This window comes from Montipora capricornis, unplaced genomic scaffold (genome assembly GCF_036669925.1).
Source record: "Montipora capricornis isolate CH-2021 unplaced genomic scaffold, ASM3666992v2 scaffold_475, whole genome shotgun sequence".
Classification (NCBI taxonomy): Eukaryota; Metazoa; Cnidaria; class Anthozoa; order Scleractinia; family Acroporidae; genus Montipora; species Montipora capricornis.
In genome coordinates this window covers 362,501-389,470 of record NW_027180212.1, presented here as the reverse complement: position 1 = coordinate 389,470, position 26,970 = coordinate 362,501, and the positions used below count along the sequence as shown (strand labels likewise).

The 26,970-nt window shown below is 40.3% G+C and overlaps 2 protein-coding genes across 2 annotated transcripts; one reads left to right on the top strand and one right to left on the bottom strand.

Annotated features, from left to right (window-relative positions):
• Positions 1-948: 948 nt before the first annotated feature.
• Positions 949-2,070, bottom strand: LOC138036277 (uncharacterized). Its single transcript, XM_068882614.1, has one exon. The coding sequence runs from the start codon at positions 2,068-2,070 to the stop codon at positions 949-951; it is 1,122 nt and encodes a 373-aa protein (XP_068738715.1).
• Positions 2,071-19,147: 17,077 nt separating this feature from the next.
• Positions 19,148-22,034, top strand: LOC138036276 (craniofacial development protein 2-like). The gene is made up of 2 exons (XM_068882613.1): positions 19,148-19,183; positions 21,555-22,034. Exons 1-2 carry the CDS (start codon positions 19,148-19,150, stop codon positions 22,032-22,034), a joined length of 516 nt encoding a protein of 171 aa, XP_068738714.1.
• Positions 22,035-26,970: the final 4,936 nt, after the last annotated feature.

Genomic DNA, 26,970 nt, shown 5'->3' with positions numbered 1-26,970 from the left:
TAGATAGATAGATAGATAGATAGATAGATAGATAGATAGATAGATAGATAGATAGATACAAATCTAAAAGATTAATTAATTGTAACTATAAATTATATAATGATAAATTAAGAAAGTTATTTGATAAGAATTTAACAATACTAAGCTATTATCGGCAACGGCTTAAAATAAAACTGTCTCTGAAACGATTGGTTTTAAAACGCGGGACTTGGAACTTGCGATTTTTCCGTGTACGCAAAGTGCCAGAGTAAGGTGGCGGAAGGAGTGACTGAAGCCTGCGATTATTTTTATTACATATGCCTTGAAACATTGAGTTATCATTCGCCTCTCTCCTGGCATACAAGGTAGGTATGGTAAAAACTTCTAAAGCTTGTCTATAAGATAACTCGTTATTGCTTATTATGCGTAGTGCTCGCTTCTGCAGGCGCTCTAACTGATCGGAGAGATATTGTGGTATAGCAGTATAGAAGACTGGACATGCATACTCTGCTACTGGCCGTATGCAAGTGGTATAGAAGCTCAGAAGGTCATTAGTTGGCACTTTCGCGCGCTTTAATTGCCTAAGAAAGTAGAGACGCGTTGCGACTTTCTTACATATCATTTCTACGTGCACGTTCCACTTCAAATCATTCGATATCAAATTACACCTAGTAATTTAGCGGATGAAACAATCTCAATGTTCGTATTATTGAAAGTAATAGGCTCTAAAATACTCTCTGACTTTGTGAATGATATTCTAAGTTCCTTGCACTTCGATTCATTCAACTCGAAACCATCAGCTCGTGACTTTGTAACAAATTCGTCAACACGCGACTGCATCAAGCTGGTTCCGTTCTTTTCCACACGCTCAGCGAGGGTAGTATCATCTACATACTTCCAGATGTTCGTATTCGCCACACTCAGGACATTGATCATAATCAGGAGTAACCAGGAGCCGAGTCTAGTCCCCTAAGGAACAGCTGCTGATACAGCACGCCATTCAGATAGACAATCACAACTCAGTTTCACCCTTTGCGTTCTATTGGTTAGGAAATCCAAGATCCAGCACATGATCGACTCCGGAATATCATACGAGGAGAGCTTTTGGGCTAGGACATGATGATCAATGAATTCAAAGGCTTTGGGAAAGTCAAATAGTACGGCTCTTGTAGTAGCCCCATTTCCATCAGTCGATTCCAACCAAGAGTGCAACATACTAATAAGCGCATGCGTAGAAGAAGATTTAGGTACGGCCCCAAATTGTTGGGGGTCAATCCACTCCAGCACAGCAGGTTTAACGTAAGTGTCAACCACATAATCTTCAGACGTCTTTGACGAAATGGGGGTTAGTGAGATAGGGCGTAAGTGCTTATTTACATCACGGACGGGCTTTTGCTTTGGCACGGGGACTACATCTGCGTGCTTCCATGACGATGGCAGGCGTCCTTCACGGTACGAGTAATTCAAGAAGTCAGATACCGGACCGGCTAAAATATCTGCGTTTGCCTTTAACAACCATCCCGGGATGTTGTGTGGGCCGTTAGCTTTGCACGGGTTCAACTTTGATAATTTCTTGCGGACTGACTTGACCGACACAACAAGGGGGTTTTCGGAGTAGTTACTGAAAGTAGTGCACGGAAAAGCGGCAGGAAGCGGTGTGAAACAGTACATTGGCGATAAGAAAGCCTCATTGATGATGTTAGCTAGGCCGATCTGGTCAATACTCTGATACAGATGTTGTAGCGATTGCAATGTGTCACTTTTCGCCGAGGAGGCTAGCGAGCGCCCGCTAAGCTTTTTCACTTCCTTCCAACACTCAGATGGTTTACATTTCTTCAGATGTTCCACCTTGGCTTGGTAATAATTTGCGCGGCACATCTTTCGCTTGCGATTAACGCGATTTCTCAACTCACGAAACATTTGGTCGTCACCACGCGATAAGGTACTTTGTCGCTTTTGTAGCAAGTTCTTCAAGGATGATGTTATCCAAGGTGGTTCGCTTGAATGTACTCTGTCTACGGAGTTCAGTATAGAATCCAAATCCACTGATTCTAGATAAGTGCGCATTGCTAGGCACTTGCTGGGACGCATATCTCTCGACTGAACAGTGATTGTAGAGCTATTGGACTTTATCCTCACCTTCGGTTGAACTTCTATAGAAATGTGGTCCGAAAGGCCAAGTGGAGGGCGTTGGGTTAGAGTTTCGTAGTGGTCTTGAAGGTTGGTGAGGACCAAATCGAGCTTTCTTTCTCCTCGCGTCAGAAAATTCACTATTTGCTTTAAATTGTACTTGTTTATAGGCCGTGTGGTTTGTAGCCTGTTAAAGCCTCCCACTAAACAAAGGCCACAGTTGGAAAACCGTTTTTCGATAGATGATAAACACGTCTCTAAATACAGAGACGTAGGTTGTAGTGTTGGCCTTTGGCAGCTTTAAAATGTCGTTACCTCTTAGGTCATAATAACTATTTCTATGTGGGATTAGCTCCTTATTTTTCTTAGGTGCATGATCACTGTTTATAGCTTTGAAAACCATGCAGACTATTTTCTTCCGAGGGGCTGATTGGCAAGTGATGGTAAGCCTAGTTTATCAAGTAATTCACCTTACGTTTGTTTTTCGTTAACGACAAAACGGAGAGCACGCTCATTGACTTTTTCTAGCTTTGTAGTGATGTTTTTATTACAGAAATACCAAGTCTCCGAACAGTAGTTAAAGTGCGGAAAGATGAATCCAAGGTATAGACACTTTCTTGTTTCAAATGGAAGAATCTTTTTCATTCGCTTGAGTACAGCGATCTGCTGGGAGACTTTTCTGCGTACATTTGCTATGTGCCTCTCAAATTTTATTTTGTCGTCTACGGCAACACCAAGCATTTCCAGATCTCCAGTAATGGAATAGGAGTGTTTTCGCAGTAGAAATGTGGTATTATACCTGTGACTTTTCCATTACAATTGCTTGGTATTTGGAGGCGTTTCTCTTCATTCCGTTTTGCTCGTACCACGTGTCAACATTTGCGAGATCCACATTTATTACCTCTTCCACTTTCTCCGCTGTGCTGCCAGCGAAAAAAATCTGTATATCGTCCGCATACGCGGATAATGTACTTTGTTTGTTGATTTGTTTGTTTGTTATTTTGTTTGTTTAAGCAGGTTGAAGTTATCGCAGCTATTCAGCTGATGTGGACCTGCTATACCCACCCACCCATATACACACATAGGATAGCCACAACACCGGGAAATTCATCCCCTACTCTTCTCGAATAGTGTGTGGGTTCTTTAACGTCCCACAGGGAACTAATGAACATGGAAGTTATTTGTGAGACGGGACCTCCGGCTTATCGTCCTTATCCGAGAGGACTTGAAAGTCTAACCATTTGCGGGTGAAATTACAAATGCAGCACTTTCTCCTCAGTTATTTAAAGACGCTGAGTGTTGGTTCGGGTTCGAACTCACGACCTCCCGCATGGCAGCCCGGTGCTCAACCAACTGAGCCACCGGTGCGCGTTTACGGCGTAAACAAGATCATTCATGAATATATTAAATATCAATGGCCCAAGCACACTACCTTGAGGGACCCCCGCTGAGATTTCTTTCCAGTTTGAGAGTTGATCGCCTAATCTGACCCGCTGACGTCGATTAGTGAGATACTCATGAATCAGGTCGGTAGTTTTGTCCATAGACACGGAATGGTCCATAGACACAATTCCGATAATATTGTGTTGATCAAGTTCTTTCCTCCACTGTTCTGTGAGGCTCAGAAGAGCAGTATCAGTTCCTTTATTTTTCCTGTATGCAAATACATGTTCGTGAAAAATATCATCGAAATAATGACTGATTCTGGAGTGAATTAGCGTTTCGAAGATTTTCCGCAAGGACGGTAGTATCGTTATCGGTGTCTGTAGTTTGATTTCGTTAGACAACAACCCTTTTTGAAAACTGGTGAAACTTCACCGAGTTCCATTGTTGAGGTATCCTGGAGTTTTCCAGGATATGATCAAAAAGTACTCTGAAAGGGTAGCAAAGAATTTCAGCTGATTCCTTGATTGCTCTCGGTGGAATGTTATCATTGCCCGTTGCTTTGTTCGTCTTGATTTCAACATCGCTTCTTTTACTTCGACTGGATTTGTTTTCTTTAAGGACACAGGATGTTTAGGTATTAAGCCGCGTACAAATGCACTGTATTTGTCCACTGTACAAGCTCTCAACATATTGAGTGTTTGTTGAGGTGTTGTTGAGCATTGCGAAGATTTCACAAAGGCTCATGTTGAATCATGGCTGAGGATCTTCAGGTATATTCATCAGAACACGAAAGTGCTTGGCTGCACTTCTAGTAAGCGAACTCATTGATGAGGACAAAAATTAAAAAAAAAACAAAGTGGTAAAACAAGAGCGTGGATTCGGCGTAGAATTAGTTAAGGATGCTACAACAACATAGTGAAAGAACTTTCCTGTAGAACTTCTAACTCCTGCGACGCTACATGTATCTTGTAAAATGTTCGATATGTAATCTTTAAACTCCCAATGGATACGCTGGGCACTGCGCGTGTGTGGGCTCAATATGATGAGCGTTGCTATGCAAATGCAGTTGACTTTGTTGAGCCACACATGGATGAACTCGAAACAAAGGAAAGTTGAGCCGTGTTGAGCGAAAAGTTTGATCAGTTTCAAATTTGGCTCAAAAAGACTCAACACCTCTCAACAGGGTGTTCAAATGCGCTCAACTTGTTGAGCTAGCTCAGCATGTTGAGAGCTTGTACAGTGGACAAATCCAGTGCATTTGCACGCGGCTTTACGTTTTGCTGTATATGACAGAGGTTGGTGAGGGTATCACACTTGACATGCTTTGTTCTGTAATAACAAAACTTGTGCAACAGTAGTATAGAGTATCAGCCACCTCTCTTTTAAGACAAAAGCGGAGCTCCCGGGTTATTTATCTCATTTCCGTTCGGTTAAAAACATGTGTCCTCAAAGACCTATGAGATTAATCACCTTTTCTGGACTTAATTACTTATAGAAATGTGGGTTTGAATATCTCGTTTTAAAGGTCATAAAATAGGCTTTTCAGTCAAAGGACTTTCTAGTAAAAAAAGTTGAAAAATGATATATATTTTTAAATTAACTGATATTTCCACCAAATTTGGCTGAAAAAGAAGAATTGGTGAACTTTTTACAATTTGAAAAAAATATGTTTGTGAATGCCTGTGATTTCTCCATGAGGACAAACAAAGGGGATTGTGTTTTGCATAATTAATTACGCTTCGGACTTCGATACGCAAAAAAAAGTATGAATAGATCGTTCAAAACCTTTTTTAACCAAAATTTCCGAATAATATGAGGTTTTCATTCATAAGAGGTTAATTTGATAATAAAATCTAACGCAATTTTTCAACGCGAAAAAGACGGCCAGGAAGTAGTTCGTGGCATTTAAAAAAAAACGTCCTCTAAATGGCTCAAACACAAATGTTTATCTTCATCACTAACCTCAATTGCTCGATGTTATTTCCAGCCGCCATTCTAAAATTGCTTGAAATTGTTTTCCTGATATTTTTCCCATCCTTTGGCGGAGGTTTTTTCCGTGAAATTTTTTTTCGAAAAGACCATAAAAAGCAATTATGTTTGCACTACGAACCACATAAGGCCCTTCAACGAGGCGGCCATTTTTATACCGATCTCTAAACTTTAGCCCGCGATATGGTCACGTGATACTGGACGCATTCGCATACACGAATGGGTGGAGGAACGGACGAACGAACGATCGCACGATATATATCTTTATTTATTTACCCTCGGATTTTTAGAGTAGCTTGGTGTAGCTAATAACTCCGAGCTTTTACCCTCCCAACCACGATACACCACAGAAGACAGACCACAACACCGGGAACTACATGCCCTACTCTTTGCGACGAGTGTTTGGGTTCTTTTACGTCTCACAGGATTATAAACATTGAAGGATTGTGAGACGGGGCCTCCGGTTTATCGTCCTTATCCGAGAAGACTAGAGAGTCTAAACTTTTGCAGATGTAATTACAAAGGCGGCACATTCTCCTCAGTTATTTAAAGACCCTGAGTGTTAATCCGGCAGGAATTAAACTCACGACCTCCCTCGTGACAGGCCGGTGCTCAATCAACGGAGCCACTCACGCTAGGCCAGATAAGCAAGACTTTAAATTAGGTGACTATTATTAAGATTTATGCACCGTTATGAAATAAAAATATCGATGTTATATTTTAACTACATGATAAAGCACAATGCATGACGCGCATTACTTATATTTTGCCCATATGCCTGGATATGAAAAGTTATCAGTTTTTCCTTTGACCATTTCCAGATTTTTAGCTGTGTTCTTTCCATTTACGCATAACTATTCTTTTTTTTAATAAAAATAAGTATGGATCATAACTTAATCAGCGGTGATATCAAGCCTTCATATTACGAGTAAAAGCTAGTTTCATTCAGGGAGAAGATAGGGCTGGAGAACATGAAGCACAAGTGGAAAACGCTGCTAGGACTTAACATACTGTCATATAATTCCTTTTTGTTTCGCTCTTGTCCTCTGTTTCGTTAGCTGCATAGTTTATTCCGTTCGTGTTCATTATTTAGTGTTAATATCGTGTCGTAGTCAAACGTAATTAGTACCTTAGAAAGTAGTTTGTAAGTTTATTTGTTCTTTAAAGTCTCCATTGTGAAAATACAATTTTAACTATAGGATTGTAAGTGTCATGCATGTTTAAACAATAAGTTTGTCAGTAAGTGTTAATTGTAGAATAAATTATTGTGTAAAGATATAAATGTAAATAACGTATTGTAAGAGTGTGACAAACAATTGGTTGACGGAAAGGGCACAGAAAAAGAGAAGGGGGAGTGAAAAGACATCACCGCTAAGAGTCATTTGTGGGAGCTGTTTGAGTCAAAGACAAAACCCATTTGTCCGCAGCAGCAGTGGCAACAGAGCTGAGATAAGCAACGAGAAGTGAAAGCGACGGGAAGAATTAATGTAAACGTGTGGATGAAATTGTCAAGGAACAGCAGTTTGTTGGTTTGTTTGTTTGTGTGCTTGACTTTGAGAGGAACTGTGTAGAACCGAACTTTTAGCTTAATTTGTTTACTTATTTTAGTTTTAAGGCCTTTTGTAATAGCAGTGAGAGTAGATAATTTAGAGTAAGTAGCTTTAGTAACCGTTATACTTGTAGTTAAATTATATCTTAAAGGGATTTGGGTGTAGTTTTTTTTGTGATTCGTTAGCGTTTTGTTGCTATTCCTGGGCCACCCGGACCCACGTCACACATACCTTACAGTTTAAATATCCATACTTAGACTATGGTATTTAGGGATGGAAATTGGTTCAGGCTCGCGTAAGTTTTGAAAATTAATATTTCAATTTCTATACAATGCTTACACCGTATAGGTTGCATCTCAGTAAAAGACATGAACATGCAAAAGATCAACGAACCTGGCTTTGCAAACGTTTTGCATTAATATGAATCATTAATAAATGTATAATAATACCAACAACGTCAATAATAATAATGATAATAATAATAATAATAATAATAATAATAATAATATTATTATTATTATTATTATTATTATTATTATTATTATTATTAAAGAGGGTAGCATGCATCAGTTTTTGAGGAGAGAGAAAAACCAGAGTACCCGGGTAGAAACCAATCAGAGCAGAGCAGGGAACCAACAAACTCAACCCACATGCGACATAAGTCAGTGAGTCGAACCCAGGCCTCATTTGTGGGAGGGGAATGTTATCACCACTGCGTTATCCCTACACCTATACACCAGGCTAAATGTAACATTGCAAAATTAAACGGTCTGTCATCATTTTTTGTACGAATACACAAATGGATAAGTAAGTTGCGCTGTCTGAATTTTTATTTCCTCAGGTACGGATGGGAAGTCGTTTGCCGGATTTCGAGCATGTTACTGCCTGAAGGGATTCTTTCGAAAACACATGTTTAAAGAATGCGAGCCATGCAAGCAAGGATTAAAATGTGAGAATGAATCGATCCATCTTCAACAGGGTTACTGGTGGAAATGGGAGAACGATACGAACAAACAACTTTACAAATCCTTCGGCGAGGTCTTACGCGGGAATTTTTCTGTTACCAACAAAACCATGATCGAGTACCCAAACTCTCTTCCTCGAGCACATAAATGCCCAAGACCAGAATCATGTCTGGGAGGTACAAACTCCACTTGTGATTTTGGATATGAAGGACCATTGTGTGAAGTGTGTAGTCCTGAAAACTACAAACAGCTGAAGACCTGAAAAAAGTGCCCAACAAAAACATGGATGATCGCACAGCTTTCCGTCATAGCTGCTGTAGCTATTCTAATCACCGTGGTTGTGGTTTGGAGAAGCAGGAAACAAGCCAAGAAGAAACAAGATCGCTCCTTAGTTGATATAATTCTTGGTAGACTAAAGATTGTTATCGGTTTCTACCAGGTAACCTTTGGAATTCTTGATGCATTTGCGTACATCAAATGGCCAGACTCTCTCTCCCTTATTGGAAAATATTCCGAGATATTACAGCTAAATATACTCCAGATTGTCCCAATTCACTGTCTCTTTTCAAGCCTAAAAGTCAATGCTTTTGGAAGGTTGTATGCTATGCTCGGTATCAATGCTGTAGTGATCATTGTGGCATTCATTATTTATGGCATTAGGAAGATGTTTTTGACCAGAAAGACCTTCGAGAGTCAAATGGAGAAAGTGAAGAAAATTTCCGAAACAAAGAGATTGGCCTACAGAACAGTCTTTTTCTTCCTTTACTTAACATATCTAAGCACCTGCTCGAAGACAGCAAAGGTTCTTCCCCTTGCTTGTCACAAACTGTGCCTGGACCAAAAAGGTGAAAAGTGCGATAAGTTTCTAAAAGATGACTTTAATATCAACTGTTCCAGCCAAGAATTCCGACGATCTGTGATTGTTGCATACTGCAGTATTTTGTACATCATGTTTCTACCTATAGCTACATTGGTGGTACTTTGGAGACACCAAAGGTCATTGAAGAAACATGGCGACGGAGGTGACGATGAATCCACATATTCCCAGCATTCAAATCCTGAAATTGTCACAGGATTACAGTTTTTATTCTCAAATTACAACAGTCATGCATGGTATTGGGAACTTGTTGAGACAGCTCGAAAGGTGACGTTAACATCAGCCATTATTCTGATCGGAAGTGAGAGCAGAGCCTATATTGCGTTAGCTCTTGTTATGTCAGGTCTCTATGGAATGTTCTTTGCGTACAAACGGCCTATAGCGGAACCCTTTGAGAACAAATTGATGGTTTCTTCCCTTGCTGTAACAATGGTCAACCTAGTAATAGGTGCTGTGAGTAGAATACCAGCAGAAAGTGTACATTCCTCGATGGATTCATACATGGACCATATCGTGTTCAATGCATTGGTATTCGGAGCAAATTTTCTACTCATTGGAATTCTTGTGGGTAAGCACTTTGTTCTTATTTGTAATTACTAAAGCAAGCACGGTCCATAAATTTTTGTTAATTTTTTGCAGAAAACAAACGTATTTTTGTAGTGCTCCCATGACTCTATTTTGCTGTATCTGGAGGTTCTCATACTCAGATCGCCGAGAGTGTTGGTATTTGCACTATTTATTTTGCCCTTTAATGTGCACACCATGATTGAGTTTGCCGGATCAAAGAGATTGTTGGTGAAATTTGTAGCCAACTATATAGCTGGCAAAGTTCAACTATGCCATCTGTATATAGCTTTGGCCCATTATGCGAGATGTGGTGACGACAAGCATGTTAAGTTCTTCTGAAAATTTCCATTAAATTTCGAAAACACTTGAAGATCTTTCAATATGAGTGCACTAAAGTCACACGAAAAAACATCCGGGCATTTTCAATCATTGGGGGAAAAACAGTCAGGTGGATTTTAATGCCCACTTTACAGCGTACTAAGCTCCGCTGTTGGGCTTTTCGTTCCCTTGCGATAACATACAAACGTATCTCTTTTCTTTCTTCTGTTTTATTTTCAGTCAAGTACCTCAGGTACATTCACTGCTTTATCAAGGAGTGGCGTAAAAATCCACAATGGTCTTTTTCGTGTTGCCTAGCGTTACTTTTGCCTCTTAATGACCTCTTTAACGAAATACGAGGAATGGCGGGGAAAAATGTCCTCACAGAACAAGTGCAAACTGGTACGTTTAACGTGCCAGCAGTTTCTATTGCGATCAACGAGAGTGGAGCAGTAAGCTTTGAGCTTGCTACTATTCATAAGCAGCCGAAAGATACAGTTGAACCTCGATCAGTCAACATTGACTTTGAAGAAAGCGACAAAGGTGGCTTTGAAGAAGAAGATTCTGACAAAGTGACATTTGACGCAAGAAAGGAGAGTGGATCAGTAAGCTTTGAGCTTGCTAGTATTCATGAGCCGCCGAAAGAGCCAGTTGAACCTCGATCAGTCAACATTGACTTTGAAGAAAGCGACAACGGAAGCTTTGAAGAAGAAGAAGATGCTGACAAAGTGGCATTTGACGCAAGAAAGGAGACTGGAGCAGTAAGTTTTGAGCTTGCTAGTATTCATGAGCCGCCAAAAGAGCCAGTTGAACCTCGATCAGTCAACTTTGGCTTTGAAGAAAACGAAACCAGTGACCTTGAAGAAGAAGTTGCTAACAGAGTGGACCATTTTGCAGACCCGAAAAAAACATTTGATACGCCTCTTTGATTGGCCATTTAAAGGAATTAAATTAACAGAGAACTATCGCGGACAACGGCAGTCTATTGTAGAAATATAGAACCTTAGGTCCTTTGATGATGTAACCCAACAGCGTATGAGGGTCCTAATTGATCGTCAAGTCGTTATCAGGAAAAGAAGATGAAGGATTACCTTAACTAAATCATGATCTCAAGGTTTGGAAGTCTCTACAACGTGCGCTCAATTATGCCCCTCAGATTCTGTTTTGGAGACTGTTTAACGTTAAAACACTAGATTAAACTGGCCAATCCTTAGAAATTATGTCTATCCTTGACTCGGTCTTCTGTGACTAGAACGGATAAGGGAGCCTTGGATACTCTAAATCTTGTATTGGAATGCCTTACCACGTAGCATTATAGACGATAAAATGAACATGTAATTGACGACAACATAACGTTGTCTAACGGCTGAATACCGAGGCAGATCCCGGGAAAAAATATCATTGTGAATTACACGGATCACATTCTTCCAACAAACAATAGCCCCAAATCACCAACAAGTGTGCAATTGCAACCGAACTTACACGGATATATACACAGTCACGCGACACCGTAAACCAACAGTATAAAGAACCAATAAGAGTGATATGAAGTAAATATCAAAGTGTCAGTAGTTTTTTTTCTTTTTCTTTTTCTTCTTTTTTTTTTTTTCATCACGTACGTTTAGAATAAAGTCGTTGAAATCAGAAGGAAGTGGGCAGATGAATGGTAACGCAGTTTTTGTGGCCCGTTGAGTTGAAATGTTTGTCCACAGGGAAACCAGGATTGTTGTTTCGTATACTTCGTCAGTGTTCGTTAAATCCGTCCGGTTTCACCAATATAAAGAATGGTAGGACATCGATGACAGGACATGCAGTATGTAAGATTACTCGACTGGCAGGTAAAATGGCCTTGGGTGGAAGTCCTCTTACAATGACTGACGTATGCACAGGTATGGCAACGTGGATGTTGACAGGCACGCGAGTCACTCTGATCCGTACATGCGCGGCCATTTCAGTGTACAAGTAAGTTTCTTAGGTTGCGATCGCGTTTGTATGCTACGACATGTGATTGTGAAAAGATGTGACGGGTCAGCTAGTTGGTTGATAGAATACGGAAATTCTGAAATAGGAAGTGTTTGATTTGCTTGTTGAAAAGGTGGTATGTGAGAACAAGAGGTACTTTGTCAATGGTGCTGACAGTCAGCTCAGATAAGCGTAGGGAATCAGGACGTTTGCGCTTCCTTCTTATTGCGTATTTTAACGGCTTTGTTCACATTGAAGAAGACTTCTACACCCGAAATGTCTGAGATTTATTTTTAACTACTGTCAATTTTTTTGTTATTTTATATGCATCTCCTACAAAAACGTTTTGGTTGTTGACACCAACAGTATAGCTGTCGAAACAAAAAAATCCGAGATCCGAATGTCTGCTTTGAGCATAGTCTTGAGACAAGTAAGGAAGGAGGTTCGATAATGTTTCTTTGAGTTCCTATACATGTTAAAAATAATTAAACGTAAACATTTTTTGATTTTCTAAGCAAAGGGAACTGTTCTAAAAGAAGGGAAAACGTTTCATTTTCAGTGCGCCGGACTGGTTTAGGGCTCAGCAGTGCTGTCGCCTTAGACAGGAAACTTTGCTCCGCACTGTCTCTCGTCACTCAGGTGCAAAGAAGGTCACCGACGACATACTGCAGGGAATAAACCTGCTACGATCTAGCATCCCTTCCACTGACGGGGAACAGCAATACTCCGGGCTCATGAGCGACTTTGCGTTGCCTTGCAATGTTAACCACGATGTATCATGACCTCAATGATATATGGCACTTACCAAGAATCTAATAATCTGGAGCGTCCAGTTGTCGCATTGTGATCAATGAACAAGCTCAGGAGTAGACAAAGTCATTAGTTTAGTTTTGAGTTTGGTTCTGTTATCAGAAAACAGGGTAACTGAAAGGGAAAGTATAACGTGTACAGCACCTTTGACATCTTCTTTAAAACAAAGCATTTTCATGGATAAACAATATTAAGCGATCCAAGAAAGGAATTGCCTACATCTGTGTTGACGAAGAGACTCGGTGGCGAGAGTGAACTTTCCTGGCTATGCACTGCTAACCTGTTAAATTTTAAACACAATGCTTCGTATAACTTTTTTTTCCATGATTATGCCTACTGAGGTCTACGTAATAAATATCCTTACCGTTGAAGTCCTTTGGGACTTTTACAAGCATTGTGAGCTCGCAATACTTACTGTTTGAATTTTTTAATAATTTTTTGCGATGGTAGTCTCCACATATCCCTTAATCTCTCACACCTTGTGGGGGGAGCAAGCAAGGGAACAAAATGGCAGCTCCCTGACGATGACTTGACGTGATAATATGGATTTAAATGGGAAAGAACGACTTTTGATATGCTGTCCACTGCTCCAACCGTCGGAAAAAAGCGTCGCTTGCAGTTTAACAGGCTATCCAAAGATGAAGCAACTAGAAACCAGTGGTTGAAACCTATGCGACGAAAATCATTCAAGGTGAGCAAGAGCACCCGTTTATGCTCAGAGCATTTCCTCAGCGCTATTCTCTTTCTCCAAAATGTTTCATCATATGATATTGTGTGCTCGAACGATGATTTTCCCAACACTCTTCCTGAACAGCAGTTCTTGACGCACATTTTTTTAACGTTTTTGCTGTGAGAATAAGGTTTTATAATCTCGTTTTCTGAAGGCAGCCCATCTAGTAAATGTGTTCATACACATTTACTAGACAAGGCTTTGGTTGGTCTGGTTTTAGATTCAATTAATTAACGCTTTTTGTATTTTTAGTCAGTTATGCGAGGTTTTCCGTGCCAGTACCAAGCTTCACAGTTACCTCTGCTGTCGCCTCTCCAATATGTGCTCTTTCCTGAGAAACACACAACTTTTTTCGTAAATTTTATTAGTCCGTTCTTTAATCTCGGGTGGGGAGAGGGGCTGGTACTTTTGAGAGGTTATAAAATATCCAGGTAAGTTACGTGAAAGTGCTGTTTGATGTGCATTTGGTTGACGAACTGTACTTTGTACATGCCTAGTCTCCTGTATTTCTACTTCCATGCAATGAGGGACATCAATGTCCGGCCATGGATACAATTGCTTTCCCGTGTGACTTTGTTCGGGACTATTTGAATGCTGTTCACTGGATATACCTATAAAACGAAAAATTGAGAGAAAAGACGGTCTCTCGTATTTTAAGCCAATATGTCATTTTAAGCTTCAATGTTTTTTTCTCGAGGTTCTATTCTTTAGTGAAACCAGTTTGCCAAGGTTTCTGAACGCTTACATTTCTGTTCGGGAGATTCATTTCTAACTTTGTCTTTAAAATACTGAGTTTTCTACTAGTTTTGGTTCATAATTTGCTCGTTTGGAGTCTGCCCGTTTGCATTAAATTCCAACAATTATCTCACAGAGAACAAACAATGCATCACCTATATGACTGCAGTCTCTTCTCAGTCCTACAATACATGTACAGTGGGGTGGGTGAAGGCAGGTTTTGAAGTGTTCAGTAGAGAAAGAGCGCTTTCTGCAAGCTCGCACAGCACACAAGTTGTGGTCACATGGTAGAAATGGTTGTCCTGCGCAAATGAATTAATTGTAAACGACATTCAACATTCACTTATATAGAGCGGCCAAAGGTACAAATTATACGCTAGCGAGTCACTGAGTGATCTTTAAATTATATTGCACAGATTGGCTCAGTTACTTTTGCAACAAATAAAGGAAAAAATCCTACATTTTTTTTTGTATCAGGCAGCGTAATTTACTTTATTCTGCACGATTACAAAAAAAATAGTCCAGGGATAATCACTGACATGAAGTTGTAAACCTCATGGGCTGGCATAACCGTCTCGTATTTTTTCACCTTTTCCCCATTCAAACCGCTCCTAAGCAAATAAGATTTCACGTCTTGGATGTCAATATTGTCACGTAAGCAAGAGCGTGATTTACCCAAGTTTCCAAGGGGTTTGTAGGTAAGGAAGCCATAATTTCTCCTCTGGTTTGTTCTTCACGTTACCGCACGTGGCAATGTTTAGCTGTTACAAATCATTCTTAGCATCGTCTTTTACCAAGGTTTTAGGCTGAACAATTTATCTGCGTACGAACTCCTTTCAAAGCTACCATTCCCAACCGTAAAACATCCGATAAATGTGTCAGTTTCGATACATTACGATCTACGCTTCTCCCCGCTCCACCGCTCGCCATATTGATCTTGTTCTCGTTCCCCAGCCCCCCTCCCGTCATCTCGAGGAGCAGGGTATTATGGGATATGTGGAAGTGGCAAATGAATGTATAATTAGTATCATTGCTGTATATCTTAGTGCTTTATTTCATATCTTGTAATGTTGCCAGGGAGCTTCATAGCTTCAATAGCAAAAAATGATTAATTGTAGTAAGATAGATAATGTTCTTAACTTGATTAATGCATAATTATGGGTTATATCGTGTATTTTCTTTGTGAAATTGCAGCTGCATATCATACTACTTTAATTCATATCTTGTAATGTTGCCAAGTAGCTCAGCCTCAATGGCCAAAAGCAATTCATTTCAGTAAGAAATATAACGTTCTTACCTTGATTAAAAGAATTACTTAAACTTGAAAAGCCTCGATAGTGAAAAAATGATTCATTGTAGTAAGATAGATAATGTTCTTAACTTGATTAATGCATAATTATTGGTTATATCATGTATTTTCTTTGTGAACTTGCAGCTGCATATCATAGTACTTTAATTCATATCTTGTAATGTTGTCAAGTAGCTCAGCCTCAATGGCCAAAAGCAATTTATTTCAGTAAGAAATATAACGTTCTTACCTTGATTAAAAGAATTACTTAAACTTGAAAAGCCTCGATAGTGAAAAAATGATTCATTGTAGTAAGAAAGATAATGTTCGTAACTTGATGAACTCTTTTTTTCTTCTAAAATTGCTATATTTCTTAGGCCCGTTCCAAGCACCGCTCCAGCCATGTGCCGAACCAAACTCAATAAATTTTGACTTAAGAGCGACTTCAGAGAAACGAGCAACGTACCTGTAGGTCGCACCAAACTTAGATTTGGGCTTCGGTAAGAGCTGAGAAAGTTTATTAATTGTCTTAATTTTTGCGTTTCGTTCGGCATATGACCAGAACGCCGTATCATGAATCAGTCGTCACTCCATGATCGCATAATGCGACAGACCCTGCCGAACTCAACGTTGTTTGCCGCTCTAAACATAACCTGCCGCACCAAATTGATTCAAACTCCGCTCTTCAGTCGTTTTAAACTCAACAGTTAGGTTTGTTTTGAACGGGCCTTGGTAGTTTAGGTATCTTGTAATGTTGCCAGGTAGTTCAGCCTCAATGGCCAAAAGTAATTCATTGCTGTAAGAATATAATGTTCTTACCTTGATTAAAAGAAATACTTCAACTTGAAAAAGTTTGGGTATATTTTTCCATCTGCTGGAACTCAATAATAATAGGCAACTTATCAGAAACGACAACGGGGACCTGAACGAGAGCATCACAAATTTGCAGATGAAGTGGACAAAACGACAGCTTTGCATTCCTTGCACGTGCATTTCACTTTTGCCCATTTCTTTGGCGTAGTCTGAAAAACAGCAACTTGAAATATCCAAATTTGAGATTTTTATGAAGAACGTCAGCACTTAAGAATAAATGTTCATTTTCTTCCCCGAAATTAAGTGCATTCGTTGGAGATCAATGTTTTGCAAGCCGAGTTGTCCCGTTTAGGCGGGCTGGCTCGTTTAGCCGAGGTCCTGGCACGTCTGAGAAAAAAAAAAAAAACACCAAAAAGAAAGTTTGCGATTAGCATAGGTAATCGCAGGGGCCGAGTAAAATTAGGGATTAATATCACTTGTGTTTTCAGAAGTTGCTATTACTTGTTAATAACAAAGAGGGCAAAATTTTCTTAACACTGTTGAGGCACCTCGAAAAACAGACAGCTAAGCGGAGTTAAAACACTCGTTCGCTCGGAAGCAAAACAAGTAACAAACAGACAAGCAAGTCAACATGTTCTTTGCCTCCAAAACGAGTATAGATGATTGTTATTTACATCCACTCGAGAGGAAAATACGAGTTTCATTCGTGAACAACTGTAACAACGATTAAACCAAATGTTAAGCTTCAATTTATTTTATTCACTTGTGCTGTAGAGGTTTTTACCACTTGCAAATACGCATCCGTAAACATAGCAAACGGTTTGTCCAAAGAAATCCATTAAATTCGAGCTACTTGTTCCTCCCGTCAATGGCAAATTGTTCTGTGACCTTTTTTGTTGAGCTGCAAAATGTCGTGGTAAACTGAAAGCCCTTGACGAAAGGAATCGCCGGGCGCCATGTAAGTCGCTCCAAGTTTTAAGGTTTTCATGAAAAAAATCTTTTGCCCTTCTTCTTGTCACTCGAAAATTCAAATTCGAGATCATCTTTTAAAGCTAGTTCTGAATCTTTATGCCTTTTCGGCGAATGCAGCGCGAATTAAAAGACAAACTTCGATGAAAACGAAGTTGTTTTGCTCAAACAGAAGAAACCAACTGAATGTGGAAGACGTACGTTCAGCCAATCAGGAGCGAGAATTTTTGGCGCTCGACCAATCGTGAGCGAGTAATTTTGCCCTCTTCTCAAGCAAAATTAAGAAAAAAATACCCTCTTCATTGACCAATCAGCATTCAGTAATTTTGCCCTCTTTGTTATCATAAGGAAAATTCTCAGCTCGGTTACCCGAGATGCCGGGATCGCGGCTAACCGGCCGGGCTGTGATTTTTCCACGTAATCACGTTAACCGGGACAGCTCCGGTTAGCCAAGCCAGCGATCTTTAACCACATTACTCCTCTTTAGAGCAAAATGCCCACGGAATAGCTGGGGTCTTTTTGTTGAAATAAAATATGCACATGTATAGGATAGCAAACTTTAGGGCTTCTTTAAATTGTACAATGGTGAAATTTAATAACAATTGAGCGAGACTAACGGCTGTCCACTTCTTTTTCGTCACGCGACACATTCTAAACTTAACCCAAACCGGGCTGGCACACCTCATGTAATATATACCAGGCTGAAACTCATCCCGGCAAACCCGACCAACCTGGCTAATTGAATCGGCCCTTTACGTCTGACGAAATAGTCAATAATGACAAGAGAACTCGACAATTATGTTTCCTGTAAGCTTGAATGGCGACGTGGTGTGTGATTGTTGAAATATGCCAGAATCTTTGTCAACACGGAATTTCAAACGTTTTCAGGTCTTCTGCGTTCCTTTTAGCAAGTTTTACAACATATATGAGGCAGCGAGGCATGCATTAAATTTTCTCTTCAATCTTCTCCTTCCTTGGCTTTCTTCGCTTATATTTCTAAAATTTCGTTACTCTGTCCTGCTCTTTATCCCTAATATGCTCGTCACTAATATGATTTCCCGCCGGCCACGAAAATGTGGGTTGCTAAATGTAAGACTGCCACGCTATTTCCCTTCGAGGAAAATTGCCCGAAAACTCTCGTCCCCAGAGGTTGTCCTACCTCCCCACCTCCACAGCGACAGTTTGTACGGGCGGACGGACAGGCGTACGCTGACGTCATAACCAGAACTTCTCGAATGGATAGCTTTCCCAAATATTTTACCTATAGCGCTCTGTTGAGCTTCACTAAAAATTAAGGAAAAGGCATGCATAAGTGGTAATATCACGAATAATTCTGTAAATGTTTTATACGTCACCGGCCACCACTTTCAATGATTGCCATCCAGCATCAGAAACAGTGGTGAATAGGATGATTATCGATGGGCACCATTAAGTTCGTACTTCTAAAGACAGGGAGCGTTTGAGTATCACGACTACCTTTTGGGCACATAATGCAGTGTTATGGCTGTCTGAAACGAATAGAGATAGGAAAGGAGATGTAGGTGGCGACCCAAGGTCATGCGTCAAATCAAAGCTCGAAACCAATCTCGTTCCCAGAGCCGCGATCCTTTTGGTTAGCGCCGAAAAAGATCGTGGCTGTGGGGACGAGATTGCGTAGAAATATGGGGAATTTTTACCGCTTTGATTTCCTTTGACATGCGGGCATTGCGATACGAACCCGATGTCAAGGCATGGCAGATTCACAATCACATCAGATCGAGGTGATGTGCCATTCGGTCAGCCAGTCCAAGATGGCGTCCAAACCCTGAAGTCGCATGGCATCACAACCGATACCCGCGAAACGTATTCGGGACATTCGTAAAACGACTCCATTAGAATGCGTCCTCCCTCGTCGGAACGCAATTATTTATTTACAATTTATTTTGAGGAGTTTGGATCAATTGTTTGCGTGGTTAAGAGGATTAAGGAGTAGGCAGCAGATCCAAATGGAGTTCAAGATCCAGTTCTGGTGAGTATATAGCAAGGTCTTGAGAAATATGAAGTGTATGTGAGTAGTGTTGTGTCGAGGGGTTGGGCATAATGGGGGATGGAGGTACTGGAGAGGATCAGGGAGTGGTAAGTAAGTACAAAGGAGGAAAAATATGTCTAGTTCTTTTTCAGACAATCTAAAAAACCTAGCCCTTTCTTTTCTTAACTACACCCCCAAAGAAAGAAAAATCCCTTTTTTAGACAGTTGATTAATAAAGTTTGAACTGGTTTGGGAAAAAAAAAAAAACCAAAAACAAAATTAAACCACAGCATGGACACTATCGAAAGCTCTAGAGAAGGAATACTTCACCGAAATCTAAACTCTCCAATGCTCTCTTAAGCTTAATAATTTGGACTTTGCCACTATGAGCTTTGCACAGTTTCTTTCCTCAATACAGACTTGATGACACTCAAAAGATCCTTGGTCTTTCTCATTAAAAAGAAAGGCTTGCCAGCCACCTTTGAAAGAAAGTGGCATCTTGAATATTCGACCCCAGAATATACAGGTAGGAAAACAAAATGTAGAAGGGAGTAAGGTCCATTCAAGCTACAATGTAGCCCTCTAAAATCGTATTCTTGTTACTCTTTGAACGCACATAGGCACGGTTTTTTCAAGAATATTAGAACACATACGCAGTAATTTGTTTTAACTGCCTAAGACAAGTTTAATTCATAACATTTGAAACCGTTTAAGTTGATTTCGAAAAAGAGGAAGTGCATCAGTAAAGAAGATTTCTGTCAGTAATCATACAAAGAACCTACAACCTTCCCGTTACTGTTTCAAATGCTCTATCACTGCGCATGCTCCGTCACTAAGCTATAGGTAACTCTGCAGGCCTGGGTATGTGTGACAATATGCCATTTCCGAGTTAATGTCTGCCTCCCCTTCAGAGCGAGTATTAGTGCAAAGTTTCTACTTCGTTCGAAGTTGGGGGGCGGGGTCGCGCTGTGCCTGCGCATGTGTAACATTTCTTGCCAAGTATAAGGCAACCCAAGTACGACTCAAACTCGGTATCCCTCATTCATTCAGAGGCTAACGCGATGACCACTAATGTATGGACACATTACGCGAAAGATTGATGGGGGAATGTCTTAAATAATTGTGTGCGTGACCGGAAAAGAGTTTTTGTGTTTACGTTGCACGCAATGCAATATCCGGTCGTCGTATGACTTGGTAGAAAAGAAAGGAACTGCGGTTGTTTTAGCAACGGTGTCCTAGCGAATTTGCAACCCCCTAGATTTGGAGCCCCTGGTACAAATTCGGATTTGGACCCCCCATATTACAGCTTATTTGTTTAACTGTTTATCGATAGAGTTAATTTTGGATCGGGAAATATTGAAGGAAAGACTTAGATCAGTTAATTTCTTGTTTAAAAGCATTCGCAACGGCATTTCTTATAAAATTTTTTTAGATGCGAATTTTATTTCCTTTCTGACAGAAGCTTGAGTAACGCACTTGGAATTCATAGAATTAAGTCAGACTTAAGCTTCAGTTCAAGTTGTTGAAAGCACACGCTGAGGCTTTTTCGTAAAGTGATTTAATTTCTTCCATTTGATAGTTTGGATGGGCAGCGCTTCCACAAAGGAGGTGCCATCTTTTGAAGAAACACCTCTTGGTTGGAAGACGCGCTCTTAGAAGTTTACTTGATTTTAACGCACTAACAACTGAGCTATGCACCAACATTGCAGAGGCCCGTTAAAGCCGCCCAAACTTTTTATGTCCATATCTATAATTAGAAGCAATTGCTTAACCAGCTAAGTGCGAGGATCTCGTCTCCATTATGTCTATGACCCACACTTCAAATGCATAGATTTACTTCATTCAAGAAAAACAACAAGGTACACACAATACAATAATCTCCTTTCAGGTAAAAGAGTTTTCCCTCTTTCTGGTTTACTTTGATAATTTTTTTCAATTTTTTTGTTCTCTTTAATTTCTTCCTTTTGCACTTGGTAGTTAAACTACCAGGGGGAGTCTGGTGGGGAGTCACGAGCCCGGTGAGAGGTGCCTGTGGGCGAGGTAGCCTGGCTCGCCCCACCAGATAAGCCTAATTCTCTCAGCTGCCGGCTCCACGCGCCGCACCCTGGAAACCCCTGCACCTAGGGGGCTAAGGCAGTGGGAGGGGGCAGTGTCTGTATTGCACTGTTAGGCGATAGACGGTGGAGAGCATCGCTACGCGTCGTCTTCTTTGGCCAGGGTGGATGAACTGTCAAACAGTCAACGGCTAAATACACAGGTGCAAGGCGCTTTGTTTGTTGCAAAGTACAGCTGCGCATAACATTCTGGAGAGGTATGGAGGCCGCCAGTCTTATTTTCCAAGAAACCCAATGATGAAACGTCAAACAAGAAAGCCCATACCGGCTCGGAGGACGCCCGGTCAAACAAGCTCCGCGCCCGCTGATACCCACCGGAACACGGGCGAAAATTCGAAGGATAACCTACCGTTTTCGTTCAAAGCACGAAATTGCTTTTGGAACATGGAATGTGGAAACTCTATGGAGAGATGGAAGACTTGATGAATTGTGCCATGAATTAAAGCATTACAAGTGGAATGTCATCGGCCTCAGTGAAGTCCGAAGGAAGGCACTCGGTGAAATCAACAGCGACGATGGTAATAAGCTGTTCTACTGTGGTAGAGATGATAAACATGAACACGGGGTGGGCTTTTTAGTCCACAGAGACACTGCCAAATTTGTTTTAGGCTGCAATTTTATTTCAAGTAGATTAATTTCTATCCGCATCAAAGCATCTCCTTTCAACATCACTCTCTTTCAGGCGTACTCCCCTACCTCAGACTACAGTGATGAAGATATCGAAATCTTCTACCAAGATATCCAAGCGAATTTTGACAAAGCACAGAAAAAAGACATCAAGATCATCCTCGGCGATTTTAATGCAAGAGTTAGAAAAGACACTGCAAAAGACTGGCCTAAATAATAGGGGCCCCACTGCAACGTTACCACCAACGACAGAGGTCTGCGGCTCCTTGAGTTCGCAAATTACAACGATCTTGTCATCGCAAACACCCTCGGCAAGCACAAAAAGTCGAGAACTAAGACCTGGCATCATCCTTTTGGCGTGAACCATGGTCAGATAGACTACATATTAGTCCCAAATAGATTCAAGTCCAGTGTGTACACCAGGAGAACCAGGACGTTCCCAAGGCTCGACGTTGCAAGCCCTCATGACCTTGTTATGCGACTTTCAGGTTGAAGCTGAGGAGAATGACCAAGCCCCAATACACAAGACTTAAGTTCGACCTTGAAAAACTTCAGGACCCCCTTGTAGCTGACCAGTTTAGAGCATCAATCGGCGGAAAATTCGGCCCTTTGCTTCTTTTTGACAATGATTCAGATCTAGAAAGTAATATTGAGACATTTGAGAAAGCAACTATTGAGACAGCTAATGAGATTCTAGGAAATAAGACAACAAAGAAGAAAGCCTGGGTAACATCCGAAGTGCTAAGTCTGTGTGATAAAAGAAGGGATCTTAAAGAGAAAAAGAAAAGTTGTCCTCAAGCCAAGAAAGAATACAGCAAGAAGAAACAAACGTGTAAAGAAAGAAATGGTTAAAGCGAAAGAAAAGTGGATTCAAGAACAGTGTGAAGACATCGAAACCAACTTGATGAAGAACAATAGCAAGAAAGCTTATGATACTGTTAAAACATTAACAAAGCCAAAGCAAAGCAAAGTCAACACCATCAAAGATAAGAAAGGTGAAACCATCATTGAGAGAAGTAAAATCTTAGAAAGGTGGACCGAGTACTGCTCAGAACTGTACACCTACGAGCTGCAGGGCGACGCCAGAGTCTTAGACACACCAGAAAGCCAAAGCGACGACTCAGAAGACCTCATATTGAAATCGGAAATTGAAGAAGCTGTAAAAATGTTGAAGAAAGGGAAGTCACCAAGGCGTTGACAACATCCCAGGAGAATTGATTCAAGCAGGCGGCCAGCATATGACGACAGCTCTTCTAAACATCTGTAACCAAATATGGAAGAGTGTTAAATGGCCACAAAACTGGACAAGATTTCTTGTTATTACACTCCCCAAGAAAGGTGATCTCAAACTGTGCAACAATTACCGTACCTTAAGCTTAACCAGCCATCCAAGCAAGGTTCTTCTCAGAGTCATTTTGAACCACCTGAAGCACCAAGCAAAAGAAATAATTGCCGAGGAAAAAGCCGGCTTTATGAAAGGCAGAAGTACTGTTAAGCTCAAACGTCACAGTCGTAGAGGAAACTTGAAGTTCTTTGGAATAAAGGAACGTGAAAACGAAACAATGACTCTGAACTCGCCCTAAGAGAATTCATGCGTACGAAGCTAAAGATCCTTCCATGCGACGAAAAAAACATTCATTTTGACAGATTTCACAGAATTAGGTCGTGCCATTCACAATCAAATGAGCAAAGTCTTAAACCACGACCGATCATAGTTAGGCTGACGGATTTTCAAGATAAATTTTTTATTTATAAATCCTTCATCAAAAATCTCCGAAAAGGTACCGGATTTGGAATATCTGACGATTTTCCTAAAGAGGTTGACGAGGTAAGAAAGTTGTTATATCCGATACTAAAGGCGGCCAAGCGCGAGAAGAAAAATGCATACTTCAACGTCGAAAAGTTGATCATCGACGGTGCTCTTTACCGTGGTGAAGAAACATCTCAATTTTCTTTCTATCGGCGTTTAATGGACAATTAAGGTAAAATGAAAGCTAAAATACAGCTAATTTTATTTATTTATTTATTTTTTCTACGGAACCACCAACTTGAGATCTGCAGCTTTTCACTTTCTATACCCAGTCAAAACTCCGTACAAAGCTTCTGTGTGAGTTTCCGCATGTGCTTTCGTTTTAGCTTCTCTCCTGTTACGTTGATCAACTTTTCGACGCTAACAAGGTAATAAGAATCAAGCCTGGTCACAAATATCAACCGCACTGTGAACATAATTTAAAAAAATATATATTTTCATTATTTCTTGGATACCCCGTCTATCCTGTTATTAGAAATCAAATGTATAAACTGTTATCACTTAACGTTAGAGGGCTAAACAGTTTGAGAAGGCGAAGACAAGTTTTTCGTTGGTTGCACCAGCAGCAATCGGATACAATTTTCTTGCAAGAAACTTATTCCTCGCCGGAATCCATCAAAAGATGGGAAACAGAATGGGGAGGCAAAATCGTGTCCAGTCATGGCTCCTCTCATAGTAGAGGAGTCATGATTTTATTCAAACCACGTCTTGACGTTGAATTTCAAAAAATTAATGCGGATAATTCTGGCAGATGTATTTTAGCAGAGACTATTATTGATGGTACGGAAGTGGTTTTAGGAAAAATTTACGCACCGAATGATACAACCCAACAAGTTGTTTTCCTCAGGGACGTTTCAAAAGAATTTCTAATCCCTTACGCTAATGAAAACTTGGTGCTGGGAGGTGATTTTGACTGTACAACTATCCCTGCAGACAAAAAAGGCGGTACACCGATAGACAGCAAAAAAGCCTCTCTCGACGAGCCTCAGTCGTTAATCAAAACACATAATTTACTTGCTTCCTGGCGTTTCAAGAATTCAGATCAACCAGGTTTTACATGGGCTAACCCGTCAGTGAAAATACAGTGTAGACTTGACTACTTCTTTATTTCAAAGCAGCAAAAAGATTACGTGAAGGATTGCAAAATACTCCCAAACCATTTATTCAGATCACTCCGCCGTCGCTCTCTCCATGTCTTTCAACGAGGGCCAGGGTTTTGAAAGTTTAACAACTCCTTGCTGTCAGATACTAATTACGTGGAACTGTTAAAGTGCCCCTGTGACCAAAAAATCAATTCATATTTTTCTTTGGATTTCAAAACTATGTTAACAAAACATTAAGTGACCCACGTTTTAAGCCTTGATTTCAAAAAGACACCTCTTTATTTTAACTGTAATTTTCCTATTTAATGGTCGAGAAGAAAATGACGTCAAAGGCTCACTAGTTTAAGAATGCAATACGTGTGTACGCCGCAGAATTAAAATGCAGCACAGGGGTTTTGGGCTTTCAGACTTTTAAACTCACGCTTTGCATATATAATAAGCTGCGTTCACACGCTGAAATTTTAAGCTAGTGAGCCTCTGACGTCACTTTTCCCTGGATCCAACCGTCTGAGGTCCAATCGGTCAGTTTTGAACGTGAGTAATGGCGGACCGTCAAATCCAAAAATTACACTCAAAGTAAACGGCCTTTGGATAAAAATCAAAGCTCAAAATTTTGCCAGTCAGGTGTTAAGCAAGCACACTTTCAAAATCTGAAGGAAAAAAGGAAGTGGTTTTTTTGATCACAGGGGCACTTTAACATTTAAAATTCCAATGTTTGCAAAAAAGCATGAACAAGTCAACGACAAAGGGTTGTATTGGGAAATGATTAAAATGGAAATTCGTGCAATTCGTACAATAGCTTTTTCAATGAAGAAAGCTAAAGGAAAACGTGACGAAGAATCAATTCTTTTGTCAGAAATGATGAGATTGCAAACCAAACTCCAGGCGTCATACAGCGATTCTCTTAAGACTGAGCTGGAGAGAATAAAATTCAATCTTTCCAAAATTGGGGGTATTAAAACACGAGGAACAATCGTGCGCGGTAAAGCGCGTTGGTACGAGCATCGTGAGATGAATAGTCAATACTTTTATAACTTGGAAAAAAGGAACCAAAAAAAGAAACATAGCGTCCTTAGTTAATAATGAAGGTGACAGAATCACAAGCCCGAAGGACATCCTGGAGGAACAAGAACGCTTTTTCGAAGAGATTTACACATCAAGAAATATGGGCCCCAACTGCCCAACTTTCAGTGAGTTCTTTGAAACAGAAAATGCATTATCAGAAGAAATCGCGAAAACGTGCGAAGGTGTCATGTCGGCTCAGGAGTGTGAGCTTGCATTAAAAGCTATGGAAAACAACAAAACTCCCGGCACGGACGGGCTAACGCCTGAATTCTATCGCTATTTTTGGAACTTGCTCGATTCATTTATGGTAAGTAGCTTTAATTGCGCCTTTCGAAACGGAACTTATTCTGTCTCTCAACGTCAAGGGATTATTTCCTTAATTCCGAAGAAGAAAAAGAATGCCAGATATTTAGAAAACTGGCGGCCTGTATCTTTACTGAATGTAGACAATAAAATAGCGACGAAGACCATTATTGTGCGCTTAGAGAAGATATTGCCGAACTTAATTCATCCCTGTCAATCTGGATATGTTAAAGGAAGGTTCATTGGAGAAAGTATTAGTCTAATAGCAGATATAAAGCATTTCACTAAAGCGAAGAATATTCCATGGGTAGCCGTGTTTTTGGATTTTGAGAGAGCGTTTGACTCGATTGAGTGGAATTTTATTCATAGATGCCTCGAAACGTTTAATTTCGGTCTTGACCTCCGACAATGAATAAAAGTGTTTTACACAGATATCTCTAGTTGTGTTCTGAATAACGGATATGCCTCAAAACATTTTCATCTAGAACGCGGGGTGCGTCAAGGTTGCCCCCTTTCCGGCACATTATTCGTTATTGCTATTGAGTTACTTGCACAACGTATCAGACGCTCAAAAGAAATAAAAGGTATTCCAATAGATGAACATAATGAGGTCAAACTTTTGCAATATGCAGACGACACAACTGTACTTCTTTCTGATGTCCAGTCACTGTCAAGGTTATTTGATTTATTATCGCTTTTTGAAAGGTGCTCTTGTCTAAAATTAAGTCAAACAAACTCTGAAATGTTATGGCTTGGCTCTATGCGTAACCGAAAAGACACCATACATGATCTCCAATTGAGCGCCGAGCCAGTTTACGCGCTTGGCGCGCATTTCACATATGATCTAGAAGTGTCTGAAAAGAAATTTTTTT